The sequence below is a fragment of the Theropithecus gelada genome, unplaced genomic scaffold (genome assembly GCF_003255815.1).
Source record: "Theropithecus gelada isolate Dixy unplaced genomic scaffold, Tgel_1.0 HiC_scaffold_15987, whole genome shotgun sequence".
NCBI classification, from domain to species: Eukaryota; Metazoa; Chordata; class Mammalia; order Primates; family Cercopithecidae; genus Theropithecus; species Theropithecus gelada.
In genome coordinates this window covers 2,466,354-2,483,870 of record NW_020257754.1, presented here as the reverse complement: position 1 = coordinate 2,483,870, position 17,517 = coordinate 2,466,354, and the positions used below count along the sequence as shown (strand labels likewise).

The 17,517-nt window shown below is 36.9% G+C and overlaps 1 protein-coding gene across 1 annotated transcript in view; it reads right to left on the bottom strand.

Annotated features, from left to right (window-relative positions):
* The window catches only part of LOC112617259 (transmembrane protein 117), a gene marked incomplete at its 3' end in the record, with an annotated part of 550,259 nt that overhangs the window by 155,155 nt on the left and 377,587 nt on the right, over positions 1–17,517 (bottom strand). The window contains exon 5 of the mRNA XM_025374000.1: positions 14,411–14,508. Coding sequence (XP_025229785.1) covers positions 14,411–14,508 — 98 coding nt within the window. The remainder of the gene's footprint in view (positions 1–14,410; positions 14,509–17,517) is intronic.

Below are 17,517 nucleotides of genomic sequence, written 5' to 3'. Positions count from 1 at the left end.
GAGGAGGAGGAGGAGGAGGAGGAGGAGGAGGAGGAGGAGGAGGAGGAGGAGGAGGAGGAAGCAGAGCAAAGCTTAAAAAAAAAAAAATCATTACTCATCCCTGGTTCCCCTTTGCGCTCGAGTTGGCACAGATGAAGGATGTAGAGAAGAGTCATCAATGAATCTGTAGATTAAGTATAGATGGGACAAAAAGGTCTACTTTAAAGTATTTATATATATTTGGGTTCTTGGGCAGATTAACAAATACAATCTCTAAAGACTAATATTGATACAAAGATATAGATAAAAGATGGTCTTGCATGGGCTAATACTAAAACTGTTGTGAACCAAGGCTTATAATCAATCCAATATATGTTTGTGTGTGCATGCTTGTGTGCATATACGAGCTTGTGCATGTGTGTGTGTGTGGGTGTGTGTAAGAGAATCAAGGCAGAGACAGGTAATTATGGAATGAGAATGAAGTTGAAGGTCTTTTCTTCACATTAGAAGGGAAGCTATAAGGGCTAGGACATGGTACGGAAGAATGTTTACCAAAAAAGAAGAGTACAGTAAAAGCCCACACAGAGTTAATAAAATATGGAAGAGCAGTCGATTGACAGCCAGGATGATGGATCACATCCCAGAAATTCTTTATCTTCCGGAAGGGCCAAGCCAACTGGTGGAATGAGGCAAACAATTATACTTTTCAGAAGCTTATCTTGGCAGCTTTGGTATTTTTGCTTATCATTGACCTGAATTTCTGTTTTTGCTTTGGTTTGCTTTAGGACCTCACAAGTCAGCCTGTATAAGCTCTAGTTGGCTGAGCTAGTTAACTGAGGTGAAACTCCAATCTGAATAGCAGGAAACAGGACCCTAAACTTGGAAAAACTCATAGTTTATAAAGAAGAGGCTGCTTTGGTTTAAAATGTGAGCAGTCTATTCTTAGGAGCAATGGAAGTGCCAATTTGGAGAAAAGCAGAATATTTTTAATAGCCTTTGTTTTGAAATCATATGTACAAAATAATTTAATTTCTATTTTGTGGGTAAGAAAGAGACTCCATTAAACATTCATACAAACTGAAGGATCTAGTTCCAAATGATGATCTAGGTTGAAGCCACCATGAAGGGAGAACGTCTGGTATGGGGGTTGAGGGGACTTTAACACAATCAAAAGGTTTAAGTCATCTACAGAAACACTGGAATGATAATGCTGAAAAAGGAGAACTTTGTGTAAAGAAATTCATATGGAATGGCCCAAGAACTGAGGACTGTAAAGAAAGGTTTAAAAAAAAAAAAAAAAAGTTTCCCGGCCGGGCACCGTGGATCAAGCCTGTAATCCCGGCACTTTGGGAGGCCGAGACGGGCGGATCATGAGGTCAGGAGATCGAGACCATCCTGGCTAACACGGTGAAACCCCGTCTCTACTAAAAAATACAAAAAACTAGCCAGACGAGGTGGCGGGCACCTGTAGTCCCAGCTATTCGGGAGGCTGAGGCAGGAGAATGGTGTAAACCTGGGAGGCGGAGCTTGCAGTGAGCTGAGATCTGGTCACTGCACTCCAGCCTGGGCGACAGAGTGAGACTCTGTCTCAAAAAAAAAAAAAGAAAAAACAACCTTTCCCTACTATGTGTCTATGTGTTCACACACTGGGGCATTTTGCAGGGTGGAGGGTAGGAGGAGGGAGTGATCAGGAAAAGTAGCTAATGGATACTAGGCTTAATACTGGGTGACTGAAATAATCTGTACAACAAACCCCCATGACACAAGTTTACCTATGTAACAAACCTGCACTTGTACCCCTGAACTTAAACTAAAAGTTAAAAGAAGAAGACTAGCACTAAAAAAAAGAAAAAGTTTTTGAATTCTTGGTTTATGACTTTTTATCAAGGTTCACACTTACTACTAAATAGTTTCAACACCTTCCTGGATCTACAACCACCAAAACATGTGATTTAGAGAATGTAGCATTCTGGAAAGATTTATATTGCTAGAAAGCCTAGTTTGTGGCATTATAGCACTACTTGCATTCAAGACCAGGGCAGAGATGTAATGGGGATTCTGTTTTGGAGCTATTCAGCCAATACATTATTCCTCGGTAGTTCCTCATTTCTAACATCTCAGAGCTACTATATCAAGAGGCCTAACTGACCTGACCACAGAGGTGGAGAGAATAGGCAGGATGGACACAATGTAAAAGAAACTCCTTCCCATGAAAATGAAGGAAATATTCCCTTCCACCTAGGGGCAGCAAAAGAAGGATAGAAGAATGAGAAAGCCAGACAGCAAGGATCTTATTCCCCTATACCACCAGCATCTACTTTAAGGAGGGAGTGGTGATGTGCAGAAATGACAAGATTCACATGAAGTCACTCAGGGCATCAGGGATTCTCTGACTGTAGCCCATGGGAGATGGCAGGTGTTTCCTACAAAAGAATGATTATCACAGTCTAGGGCATTTGTAAATGGATATAGGTAGGCACAGGAGACTGAGAAAGCTCTAGATGCCTTCCTTTTCTCTCTGCCAATGTTGCAAAGTCCTGCAGATGACCCAGAAGTTCCTGCATTCACTAAGTGGATGCAAAGGTGATGAGAAGACTGCAGAGGCCTGGACTCAAAGACCCTTTAGGTCCCAACAGTCCAAGACTAAGTCCCTGGACTGTGGGGACCTTAAGGGAGGAAGAGGTGAGTGGAATTCACGACCAGAGACACAAGGCTAGGAATTAAAAGATCAAACAGGAAGCTGGACTTCAACCATCTCGTCCATGCGTAAGGCTAAATGAACAGTTGAGATCATTAAAGATACACAGACTTCCCCTCCTCCATCATCATAAAGTAAGGTAAAGAAGTCAAGAAGATGGAATGAAAGAGGGAGATCGGCCAGGCATGGTGGCTCATGTCTGTAATCCCAGCACTTTGGGAGCCTGAGGCGAGCGGATTGCCTGAGGTCAGGAGTTTGAGACCAGCCTGGCCAACGTGGTGAAATCCCATCCCTACGAAAAACACAAAAACTAGCTGGGTGTGGTGGCTCATGCCTGTAATCCCAGCTACTCCAGAGGCTGAGGCAGGAGAATTGCTTGACCCTGGGAGATGGAGGTTGCAGTGAGCTGAGATCATGCCACTGCACTCCAACCTGGTTGACAGAGTAAGACTCTGTCTCAAAAAAAAAAAAAAAAAAAAAAAAAAAGAAAAGAAAAAAGAAAGGAGAACTGAAAAACTAAACATTTATCCAAAATAGACTTAACCAAATAAGACTGAGTTCTCTGAAAGATACCATTTAGACTAAAAGTCTTGCAGATATCATTTATTACTAATTTAAAATTTTGTGATGAACCCCCATATCCCACATTATAGCAGTTAGGTGGATGCTCATGAGGAAGACATGATCAGCTATAGATCACAAATATATCCTAACTTTTTGCATATTTGATATATCACTGTACTGAATAATATCAGTAAAGAAATAGTACATAGTTAGAAGCTTATGCTAAGGCAAACACACTGGCTATGTTAAGAGAGTGGTTGCTCCAGCCTTGAGGTTTATGCATAAGTAGGCAACAACAAAATCTTCTGCTATAAACAACTGAACATTAATTAATAATTTGGGAGAAGGCCCCTTAGATGGCCTTCTCTTTTCTCTTTCTACTCTAACTAGGATATAGTATTTTAAAAATTGGGCCCAAATAGATACAAAATATTTATAAAGGTACAGCATTTTTATGGTACAGATGTACAGGGTCTTAACCTACATTCTATCAACATGACTTATCACTGACAACTTTAAGTTTCATCACAAGGTCAAGGTAATGTTTGTCAGATTTCTCTACTGTAAAGCTACTTTCTACCACTTTCCATAGTCTATTCTTTGGAAGCAAGTCACAAAGTTCAGCTCATACTCAAGGAGTGGGGAGTTAAGCTTCACCATCTTCAGGGCAGGAATATCTACATAAATCATGTAAATTCTTCTGTACAGGAGATTTGTCTCTTCTTTCCAATTTACTTATTTAGTTAATCATTTTTATCTAAGTATGAATTCATGAGTACTTGATAGTTTGGGTTAAAATCTAATACTATGTAATTCATTTTGTTGACCAAATTTCTCTAGCTTTGGCCATTGAGACCTCTTTTGGGCTGACTCTTGCGTCCCTTTGAAATGCTCCATCATTCTGTTTTTTGAACCCTTCCTTACTTTCTGGCATGACATGATGCTTCAGGATCATCTTCTATATTCTCTACCCCAGATTTAGAATCAGTCATTTCTCCAAGGAGCCCTAGTTCCTTTTATTGGAGAATGATGTTAGAAACCAAAATCTGGGCAGTGGGTGTGCTCATTACCACTGAGGTATCATTCTATCTAAGCTCTCCCAGCAGATAGAGTGAGCTATATACAAACATAGCTAAAATTATCCTTGTAACTATCCATCTTTCTATGTATTAAGATAAACATGAATTCATACTGATGTCTTTGACTCTAATCCAGTACCATACTGTTCATTATAGCCTGTCCCCAACCCCTTGCTTATCTGTAACTTCACTCTTTGACAGTGAGAAATCTGGATTCTGTCATCTACCATTCATTTACTCATCAATCAATTCCAGCAAACATGTAAAGCAAGTTCAGAATTGTTAACTGAAAACCCCATGAGAAATAACTCTACCAACTAGAATACAGTTGTGCATGTCTAGTTCCCTTCGTATTAATTCTTAAAATTCCCAGTCAGCACACTGTTTTCTAAAGGTACCTAAATTAGTATCTTTTTATTTCTCCACCTCCCATGTCATTAAATATCTTTCCAAAGATAGCGGAAAGACAGTGGCTAGATTGTGTTCTATGGAATGAGCATGCTAAAACTAATTTAACATTTTCTTAGGATGTTACTTCGAGTTGTTTTAATCATTATACTAAATACTTCATATTTGTCCAAACACACAGATGACCTTAGACAAGGAAATAGTCTACCCAGGATTATATTATTTTAGAATACAAAGAACTTTAGATACCAACCATTCTTGCAATCAATGCTGGAATGTTATCTCCCTAGTAGATACTTTTAGCAGGAACACTGAACTCATTATTTTCCAAGGAGTAGAGTTATTATTTGAGTAGCTATAATGTATAGTATCTTATTACTTCTAGTGTCCTCCAATAAAATGCTGGGCTTTTGTTGTGCTTAATATAGCCAACATTTAGGACATCAACTGTAATACTTAATTTCAACCTTGCAAATGTGTTTTAAAAAAATTAAGCCCTTGAAAACCCTGAAGATAAACAATATAAAAATAACAGCAATTGGCTTTTTATGTGTGAACTTAAGTGAAGTTTCTGGTAATGCAGCGTGTTTTATTGGCAAATTAAACTATACATTGTACATCTTTTTCTCGCTTAATCTCCATAATTGAGAGAAAATGATATACAATTATATCAAGTTAAACTACACAGAATGTTCTGATTGTTACTACTGACTTACAAGAATTGTTATCTCAATATATCTAATCATCCGCAAATTCTTTTAGTTTCAATTTTCTTGATGCTTTCATACAAAACAACAACAACAAAGAATATGGGAGGTAATGTGAAACAGTCAGAAGTCTACTAGACCAGGAATCAGTAGCCCTGGGTGCTTACTGCCACAGGAACATCAATTTTGTGATCTTAGACAAGTAACTTATTTTTGTTTCAATTTCTTTGTCAATAACAAAAGGGTAATAGAACATAAGTAGATAAACTCCAACGGTTTCCTGGATATTTCGTCTTTCTTTACATAACCCAAATTCATTTGCAAGGAGAAAGAAAGGGTTATAGTAAATACATTTGTTGAAAATATGATTAATCTTTTTTAAATATGTTAAATATCTTAAAATCTTAGAATAACTGTAGCCATTCAGTGCAGTACTGTGTAGGCTCTGCCCAAACTGGAATCCCAGGTTCACTAGCTATGCAACTTAAACAGCAGGTTTTTGTCTTTAAAATACAGCTAATAATGATAATTACCATGTAGAGGGGCAGTGTGGATTAAAAGAAACAACGATTGTGAAAAGCCTAGTACCAGGAATACATGAAGCACTCAATGATAGCTGCTCTAGAATAGAATTATAAGGATATTTCAATAGAGAGGTAATGACTGATAGGTAATACGTCTCCTATGTCTGATAGGTTAAATGTCTTCCTATGTCTGGGTGCAACAATTTGGACTTGTTTGTTTCTCTTTTCTTGCCTAATTGCTCTAAGACTTCTTGTGCTATGTTGAAAAGAAGTGGGGAGAGTGAGCATCCTTGGCATGTTGAGAGGAGAAGCTTTCAGTTTTTTACCACTGAGTATGATGTTAGCTGTGGCCTTTTCATGTATGACCTTTATCGTGTTGAGGTACATTCCTTCCATACCAAGTTTGTAGAATTTTTATCATGAAAAGATGTTGACTTTTGTCAAATGCTTTTTCTGTACTATTGGGATAACCGTGGTTTTTACTCTTCATTCTGTTACTGTAATGTATGATTACATTGGTTGATTTACATATGTTGAATCACCCTTGTATCCCAGAGATAAATCCCACTTGGTCATGGTACATGATCTTTTTAATGTGCTGTTGAATTTGGTTTGCTTATTCTATTTTATTTTATTTTATTTTATTATTTTGATGGAGCCTTACTCCGTCGCCCAGGCTGGAGTGAAGTGGTGCAATCTCGGCTCACTGCAACCTCCACCTCCCAGCTTCAAGTGATTATCCTGCCTCAGCCTTCCGAGTAGATGGGATTGCAGGCATGTGCCACCACGCCCAGCCAATTTTTGTATTTTTAGTAGAGATGGGGTTTCACCATGTTGGTCAGTCTAGTCTTGAACTCCTGAACTCAAGAGATTTGCCCACCTTGCCCTCCCAAAGTGCTGGGATTACAGGCATGGGCCACTGTGCCCAGTCTGGTTTGCTAATATTTTTAAACAATTGTTGCATCTCTGTTCATCAGGGTGTATGTTTCTTGTTCACTGTTGCATTCCCAGAAGGCCTAACACAATTGAAAGATATAAATATGAACAAATATATAAATAAGGTAAGCATGTGTTTTTCTCTGACTTAATAGCAAAGCTTTATCCAGCTTACTCATAGAGACATTGGTTCCTCTTTGGTTTCTGGAATATGAGTCACTCATATGCCCAGCCATTATAGACAGGTTTTATTTAACTTTTGTGAGAACTAACTCAGAGATTGACTCATCTGACCCGTGACACCTGCCTATAGATTCTACCTCTAGTTTGTCAGAAAACTTCCTTGGTGCAAAAACAAACATCAAAGCATTTCAACCTTCAATACACTTAATGCATTTATCCCTTATTCTAAAGAAAGAAGGCATTCACAAAGGGAGCTCTGGACAGCAGGGGAAATGAAGAAAAAAGATATTCCGAAAACAAGAGCTGGCACCACGTAACCAGCACTGCTGAGGGGAATTCGTGCTGGATCTGGGCAATGGCAGCAGTCTAATCCCAGAAAGAGAATGCTCATCGATGGGGTCTGTCTCAGGTCTCAACTTGTCTCAGAGGAACCCTCCCCTGCACTCTCCACTCCCTTAGTTTTGAACCATGGCTCAAAAAGCAAATAATAATTCACTTTCACTTAATAATGGTAAATGAGTTGCTCTGTAGGGGACATCAAACTACTAGTTACTAATACTATTACCAAAACTTTTCTGCCTGTCATTTCCCCTGATTCTTAGGTCTCTATTACCTTACTATATTTTTGTGATTGTTATGTTACTCTCCATACCATATTTAATGTATATTAGGATAATAATCATTTGTTGATTAACTCTTCTCTGGTCAGAGGTAAACAACTAAGTTCCTTTTTGTTAGACTTTAATAACTATGATATTCAAAGCAGCAAAAATATCACCTGCTACATTTGTTTCCCAGTTAAGAATTAAGATAATTATGATTAAGAGATACCCCATCCAAACCATTACACTGGTAGAGAAAGTACTTTAAAAAATATACAACATTGCACATCCAAAAGAGAAAACATAAACTTTAATCCTATGAACCAGGATGGAACAGAGTACACAGCTGCTGTACACAGATACACACAGCAATACACTAGGAATATTTTGCTTTCCAACTTCTCCTGGAGCTTCCAAGTCATCACAGACCACAGTTTTTACCAACTGCTTTGCCACTATAATACTCAAATACTATAATACTTCCCACTATAATACTCAGTAGTGCTCAGATTACCATCTTTCCAGTTTCCAGAATCAATTTCCTTGCCATTTGCTGCCCAGCCCTTAATACTCAAATTTCAGCTTTCCGTTATAGCAGCACCCCATTTCTAGGGATGACATTCTGTAAACATCAGAATGGGTTATTTTATGCTGCAGTATCAAACAGTCCTTAAATCTCAGTGGATTATCTCTCACTCAAACTACAAGTCTGCAGTGTTATCAAGAATGCTTGCTTTATCCTGGTCATTCAGGAAATCCAAATGACAAGGGCTCCAGCTAGACACAGCTTCCACAATTGCAACTGAGAAAAGAGCTCCTTTTGGCTGAGAGTAGTGGCTCATGCCTGTAATCCCAGAACTTTGGGAGACCGAGGCGGGCAGATCATGAAGTCAGGGGTTCAAGACCAGTCTGACCGACATGGTGAAACCCCATCTCTACTAAAAATACAAAAATTAGCCAGGCATGGTGGTGCGTGCCTGTAATCCCAGCTACTCAGGAGGCTGAGGCAGGAGAATCTCTTGAACCTGGGAGGCAGAGGTTGCAGTGAGCCAAGATTGTGCCACTGTACTACAGCCTGGGCAACAGAGTGAGACTGTCTCAACAAATAAAAAAATAAAGAGAGAGAGAGAGAGAAAGAAAGAGCTCCTTTCAGTGCATCTCATTGAATATTAAATGTTTCCACCTAGATATGGCACATGCCAATTTTATTCACATTTGCCTTGGTCACAGCAAGTCATGTAATCAGAGGGGGCAGAAAGGTGAAATTCTCTTATATGTCTGGAAGGTGAAGACCTGGAGTATTTGTGGAGCCCTAATGACCACTAGACCTCCCAATCCCTTCTTCCACCAATTCCTCTGCTAATCATAGAAGTCTGTTTTGTCTTGTTTTTTTTTTTTTTTTTTTTTAAGCTAAGCCTTTGGGAAATATCATCCTAAAATGCTTCCCTTCAAAGGCATACAAATTGTGTCTCTAGAGAGTACACAAATCAGGGGGATAGAAGCTAATATGAATATCATATTACTTGTTCTTTATGTAGCTGTTCTTTTACTTCAGACACAAGTCAGTGAAAATGGTTGTTGGTAGCGCCTCTGAAAAATAGAAGAGCACAAGGCATTCACATAGCATTTAGATTCTTAGATCTTTGCTCTTTTTAATTATCAAAAGGGCTAGGAAAAGGGCTTTGGAAGAGATCTATAAATATTCCTCTCTTTCCACCTTTCAAATATAGCCACTATTTAGGTTCCCCTGCAATATGAAAGCCCAAGTGCTACAGCAGCCTCATCTTTGCACAATTGCAGAAAGAAATAGGAACCATTTTCTTCAACGCAGAGACACCTATCACTGAAAATTAAGGAAGAACTCAGTTTCTGACAGGCGTTTGTGAGTTAAAGCAGCTACAAGTAGGTAAGAGATATGTTTACTAGAATAAAATTACATGTTGTGCTGCTCAAACTGTTGTGCACAGTCACACTGCACGTTAAGAAAGATTTCCTTTGCAAAATTTTTTCTCCACCATACATTTTTTTTTCACACTAATCTCTCTTTCCTTAACTAAAGCAAAATCAAAACAAAATACCCATTTTTGAGTGGGCGACACAAAGTATGTAAATACTGTCTTTTATTTAATCTAAAACCTCGCCAATGAGTTTTGTATTTTATCTCCTAGGGCTAAAAAAACAAAAGAAAACCAAACACCAAATGCCCTTTTTACTTGCTAAATCCCTTTTATGTGAAAAGTATGAACAAAAAGGAAGACTTCTTTGCTTCCCACATAATTTCTATATTCAACTTTTTCCATCAGCTTTTCCTTTTTTAAAACCATGAATACCGTTGTCAAGATAATCTAAATGTATAGAAATGGATAAAATGGGAAAAATTTTTAAAGTGGTATTTAAATTGTTCTTCAGTTACTTTATGCAATGATTTGAAATACTACTTTTGAAATACAACAGTGAAAACAATCTCTCTAATATATTGCCTAATTATTAAAAATTTTACAGAAACAATGACTACAAAAAAGTGTGAATTTTAGTTTGTTCTCTAAGAATATTATCTATTTGCCAGTGACTAGTTAAATTATCATTTTTACAGCATTTAAACTACGTTTTAGAATACCCACTGGGCTATGTTATCACATATGTTAAAAATAAACCCATTTGAGGCCGGGCGCAGTGGCTCACACCTGTAATCCCAGCACTTTGGGAGCCCAAGGTGGGTGGATCACCCGTGGTCAGGAGTTCGAGACCAGCCTGGCCAACATGGTGAAACCCTGTCTCTACTAAAAATACAAAAAAAAACCCAAAACAAAACAAACAAACAAAAAAAACTATCCAGGCCTGGTGGCATGTGCCCGTAATCCCAGCTACTCTGGAGGCTGAGGCAGGAGAATCACTCGAACCCAGGAAGCAGAGGCTGCAGTGAGCCGAGACTGCGCCACTGCACTCCAGCCTGGGCTACAGAGCAAGACTTTGTCTCAAAACATAAAAAATAAAGCATTTGTAAGACACTGGTGATATATAGACCTGAGTGATAATGTTCAAAGAAAAAAATCGTATTAATGGATTTCTCTCCTCTGAAACAGCAATCATGATTAAGAACAGCTAATGACAACAATCATAGGGGCCTATAGAATACATGGCTTACCCTAGCAAATAGTATACATGTGACCTTGATAACTAGCAGAGAACAGTCATCAATCAGCTACCTTTGAAGATACATGTATTAGTCCATTCTCATGCTGCTGTGAAGAAATACCTGAGAATGGGTAATTTATAAAGAAAAGAGGTTTAAATGACCCACAGTTCTGCATGGCTGGGAAGGTGTCAGAAAACTTACAATCACAACTGAAGGCGAAGCAAACATATCCTTCTCCACATGGCAGCAGGAGAGAAAAGTTCCAAACAAATGTGGAAAAGCCCCTTATAAAACCATCAGACCTCATAAGAACTCACTCACTATCACGAGAACAGCAAGGGGGTGACCACCCCCATGATTCAATTACCTCCCACTGGGTCCCTCCCATGACAAGTGGGGATTATGGGAACTACAATTCAAGATGAGATTTGGGTGGGGACACAGAGTGAGACCATATCAGTACACTAATAAGAAACATATGTAAACATAGTAAATAAATGTTGTTTTAAGAGAGACTATCTTTAAACACGTTTGATATTAGTTTATCTCCTTTCAAATTCTGACGTTTAAGACCCCTATAGAGAATTTTGTAGGGAAGAAGGCTCCCAAGAACTGTTTGTTCTTCTTTAGCACCCTACCTAAACAAGAATTAACAGTAACATTAATCATTTGGAAATGTGTACACTGATGTATCCTTTGTTCGCCTAGAACAAAAGCAGTCCTAGTGTAATAATTAAAAACTAGGGCTCTGGAGTCAGAGACCTATGCCTATAACAATAGCACCTATCTTACAGGATTGTCATGATTAAATAAATAAAGATATAGGATGTAAAGTCTTTGGCCTACTGCCTCAAGCAAAACATACTATCAATAAATATTTCTTATAATTATTAATTATTAATTATATTAATTATATTTATATTAATTATATACTTAATTATATTAATTATAATATAATTATTCAGAAAAGCTATATGGGAAGTTTACAAATAGGAAAAAAGATGGAGGTTAAATAGTACCATAGGCCACATGTGACTCATGAAGATGAGGTGTGAATACCCATCTAAAAAATCATACTAATTTTCATAACAGTATTGAAAATCCATTTTTGTTTACCTGCTAAGAATTGAGTTCAAAATGTCATATTATCTCCAGCAACATTTAATGATAGTGCTAAAGCACAAAAGATAAGATACAGTGTATTTTCCTCAAGTACTTAGTTACTATGATTTTTAAAGCATTTGCATTAAAAAAATCAACCGCCAGAATTAAAACCAAGAATAAACAGATTTTTTTTCTCTTTTGTTTCAAAAGGCAGGTATACAGGATAATATACACCAGCACCAGCTATAATCAATTACAGTAGTCCCCTTATCTGGTGGGCATACGTTCTAAGACCCCAGTGGATGCTTGCAGTCCTGGATAGTATTAAACCCTATATATCCTATGCACAAACTTATTTTTCCTTCTTTACAATTGCAGGGATAGAAGATCCATTCTTACCATATTTCTTAGCATATGATATGTTAACCTCACATATGATTTTTTTTTCTTTCCTTATTTTTTTCTATCCTTTTTTTTCTTTCCTTTTACTTTCCTAAGTAGAGAACTTTCACCTTTTCACTTAAAGGAAGCCATATTGCTTCTCTTCGGCTTAACCCAAATTGCCAGCATCAACACTCTTGTGCTTTGGGCCATCACTATCTAAAATAACGATCACTTGGACACAGCACTGTAATACCTTGACAATAGATCCAATAAGTGAGATAGCTACTAAGTAGCTAAAGGGCAGGTAGCATCGACAGCATGGATAGATGCTAGACAAAGAGATGATTGATCTCCCGGGAGGGTATGAGTCTTCATCACACTACGCAGAACAGCACACAATTTAAAATTTATGTATAGTTTATTTCTGGAACATTCCATTTAATATTTTCAGACCACAGTTGACTGAGAGTAACTAAAACCAGGGAAACCATAGTTAAGGGGGAAATACTGTAGAACATTTGTGAGATGGTATCTCAATGTGGTTTTGATTTGCATTTCTCTGATGGCCAGTGGTGACAAGCATTTTTTCATCTCACACCAGTTAGAATGGCAATCATAAAAAGTCAGGAAACAACAGGTGCTGGAGAGGATGTGGAGAAATAGGAACACTTTCACACTGTTGGTGGGCTTGTAAACTAGTTCAACCATTATGGAAAACAGTATGGTGATTCCTCAAGGATCTAGAACTAGATGTACCATATGATCCAGCCATCCCATTACTGGGTATATACCCAAAGGTTTATAAATCATGCTGCTATGAAGACACATGCACACGTATGTTCATTGCAGCACTATTCACAATAGCAAAGACTTGGAATCAACCCAAATGTCCATCAGTGACAGACTGGATTAAGAAAATGTGGCACATATACACCATGGAATACTATGCAGCCATAAAAAAGGATGAGTTCGGGTCCTTTGTAGGGACATGGATGCAGCTGGAAACCATCATTCTCAGCAAACTATTGCAAGAACAGGAAACCAAATGCCGCATGTTCTCACTCATAGGTGGGAACCGAACAATGAGATCACTTGGACTCGGGAAGGGGAACATCACACACTGGGGCCTATTATGGGAAGTGGGGAGCGGGGAGGGATTGCACTGGGAGTTATACCTGATGTAAATGACGAGTTGATGGGTGCTGACGAGTTGATGGGTGCAGCACAGCAACATGGCACAAGTATACATATGTAACAAACCTGCACGTTATGCACATGTACCCTAGAACTTAAAGTATAATAATAATAAATAAATAAATAAATAAATAAATAAATAAAGAGCATTTAGTGCTAGAAAGTTGCCTTTCAGCACTGCTTTAGTTGAGTTCAACATAAAAAAAAAAAAAAAGAACATTTGTAAGTGTTAGTTTACATAACTTTTCTTGGGATTATATAATTATTCAATTGTATATTATATCATGCAGAATCACTGTGCTTGGGGAGTGTCCCACAGCCATGTGAAAGTGCCCTTCTTGCTGTCTCTCCATTTCTAACTTTTCTGTTTGAACTTGTTCACATACACATAAATAACGGTGACTTCACAAAAAACAAAGTTCCATAAGACATGGATTATTTTTTAATTTCAAGGATTGGGCTGGAGAGCTAAAGGAAACTACATAAAGAAGAAATGCCAATGTAGCCGATGTGATTTGTAAAGAGGTTCCTTTTCTTTATCACTTCTCAGAGCAAAATCGTATCCTGTCAAATATACTAGGCAATTTAGTATTTATAGGAGACAGTTTTATATATCAGATCTTACTGATGAAAATTACAGCTTGTTTTTGCTGAATCAAAAACCTACCTCTGGTCAAATCTTAAGTGTATCACTATATTAGCAAAACTTCTTTTTTATAAATGTGAATATACACAATATGTAAGAAGAATTTAATTCATAAAATAATTAGGATAATGGTTTTAATAGAACATAGTAGCTACCAAAAATGTCCCTCTAGACAGAATTCTGTATCTCTAAGGAAAATTACATCCAACTCAAGTCCTTTAGTGAGTGAGGCAAGGCAGAAATAAGTAAGTGAAACAATTTCCTACCAGAACAAAGTGATCCTAACATTTCCTTTCTTCCAGAAAGCTCTTGCGGATTTTCCCCAGTCAGGATAGGGTTTGTCCTGAAGCATCATATCAGTGACCTTAAGCAATGAAAGGATCTTATTTAGCACTTTCAGAAATCTTAAAATCAGATTTAACTATAAGCCTATAATTTACATTCTATTGAGAACAGAATAAGTACACATTTTAACATTATAACATATGCAGAAACAAAAATTAGGATTTACTTCATTCAATTAAAAACTCTAATAGTTTATTTGACTGTACTGTACATACGGAATAAGCACATTTCAAGTCATTCAACATGTCAGATATTAAGATTTTTTTAATATTAAGATGACCTTATATAAAGAAAGTACCTTTGAATATTAGTATCACCATAGAAACAAAGCATATGTAACAAATAAAATACTATATTCTTTAAAAGTTTGTCTAAATCTGAAACTCAAGCATTCCCTGATGTCTAGATTTTTAGTGATATCATTAATCAAAATATTATCTTCTCTTTTCCTCTTCCTTACTTCTTCCAACTATACATGTGGTAAACTACTCGTACCCAGTTTTATAGCATATTTATTCTAATTAGCCAGCATTCTCTCACCCACAATTCTATGCCTTCATCTAAAAATGTTCTTCCTCTTTTCCTCACCTGCACAGATTCTGCCCATCTTCTGAGGCCTAAGTCATATCACTACTGTGATGTCTTCACTGTTCTCTCCCACTTATAGAAAACTTGTGGTTCTTGACCCATCCTTCTCATGTCATGTATCACCTTCTACCTTCTCTTTTACTTACTTATATACTTTTTTCTCTCTTCACTAGGCTTTGAAATCCTTGAAGGTGGAGATCTTTCTATCCCTTCTAATGTCAAAGGGATTTTTATATACTAGACCAAAATATTTGCTCAAGAACAAATGATAAAATAAATTAAGATATAAATACCTGTTTTTAAAGATCCATTAACAAAATACATTGCTTATTTACCACATCACATATTAATGATTTCAGCAGAAGCCCAAAGTAGCATAAATAGTTAATCTATTAGAAAGGTATTTTAAAAATCCAATTAGGATGGATAATAAATTTCCTTTAAAAAAGTGTTACACAAATGTGTGTGTATGTTACACACACGCACGTTTCCCATTTCCAGAAAATCTGCCTTCCCTTCAAGAGAAGAGAACACTATTCCAATACTTACGATTTTGATTAATAATGTTCAAATTCAGACAAGATAGATTCAAAATTATGAAAACAGAAATGAAATGAGGTTTATTGCATTAAGAGAGAATTTTCATCATCCACTAAAATAAATTTTTCTCTTGTGCTTAAAAAGCTTTATCATTGCATTTAAGTGTAGCTTTCAACAGTGGCCTTGATATGGGTGAAATGTAATCATTTATGATGAAAGATGGTGATTCAGTGGGGAGTACTGTTAGATCAGTGACCCCTTCAATAGTACTGGATTTCCTGTAGAAGGCACATCAATTCTCAAGCAGGGGCATCCAAAATGGTCTCTGGAAACATTCACCAGCATGTCACTGCTTCACATGCTCACTTAGATGACACAATCAGAATGGTGGATAAGGATTCTAGTTTACAGGAAAGATCTGATATTAATTCTTCATATTATTTCTCAATGTCATTTCTAGGAATAGAGTTCCAACATTCTCTTGGTTGATGAGAACCAAAGATAGTCCATTCCCCTTCACTGAGTAACACTACAGATTTATGTAGGCTCTATCTAACATAGGGCCTACAATAATTTCACATGATGTGGCTTCATTGTTGAATAAAAAAAGATTCAACAATCATGCATGGTTTTAATATAAACTTTCAGTTCATTTCTCTTTAAACTGTCAATCACCATCAATGTGAATGCAACTAATATTAAGAATTCAAAAAGGAAAACATTTTTTACTTATTTTAAAAGGGAAACTAGTTCATCAATGATTTTTTCATCTGTTTATCTTCTTCTTGATCCTTTTAAATTACAGGATTATATTTTCTCACTCAAATTAATGCCCATGGATAGTATTTCCCATCAAAATGATTCATGATACTTATCAAAAGGAGTAAAGGGAAGATGGTAGAATAAAAATTAACCATGAATCAGGTGAATTACATTGTTACTGAAAAAAAAATAATAAAGGTGAAAACAGAGAAATTTAAATCTCACATATTCTTAGGAATAAAAAGAGCTTTATATCATAACTCCTCTTGAGGAAAAAATTGCTATTTTTTTCCAAATACAATTTCAGCCACTGTACCTTTATAACTTTCTTTAATAACAGGTCTCATGTCAAATATTTTAACAAAACCTAAAGGTTACATGAATAAATACGTAAATAAATATTTCTTGTTGCATCAGACTTTTAAAAGATTTAATTAATTCTCTTCAGTAATATTTATCCTGTTCCAGAAAGAATCAACATGGTAATAAATATTTCCAAGGAATAGAATGATTACTGGGTGGGTTTTATTCAATTTTCAATGTTTTCTCCAGGGCACTTTCTGGGAAATACTTATTATATTTTCTAGAAGGAAGCAATCTGCTGCTGTATGACCAATTATTACAGCTGCATGTTTTGTAAAAATGACATTCAAGGATAAAGCATTTTCCCAGGAAAATGGTGAGATGAAGCAAAAAAACATTCTTTCAGATGGCAGGCAGCTGATCTTTGTCACCTCCAGCTCAAACTCTTTATTTTAAGTCATATCATCAGATCAATGTCAGGTCACTTGCAACTAAATTGGCAGGAGCAGAGACAGTCATTAAAGGGATGCATTCCATAAAGAAAAATCCAATTATCTCCTGCATTAGAGAAATCAAATTCATTTCTGGCGTTGGTCAAGGACAGTCTTTGTGGGAAAAGATGCCGGAAAGGGAGACTAAAGACAATGCCATGAGGTTTCTGTGTAGCATAAATACACAAAACCTGTGAATGCCTCTCTCACAGGCAGGTATTAGAATTTGAAATTGCAAATCTTTCTATGCTGAGCGAAATGTGCTTAACTCTTTGAATCTCAAAATCCTTCCCTTCCCCTTTCCTCTCTAGTAGGTCCCTGTACAGAACTCAGAATCTCATTAT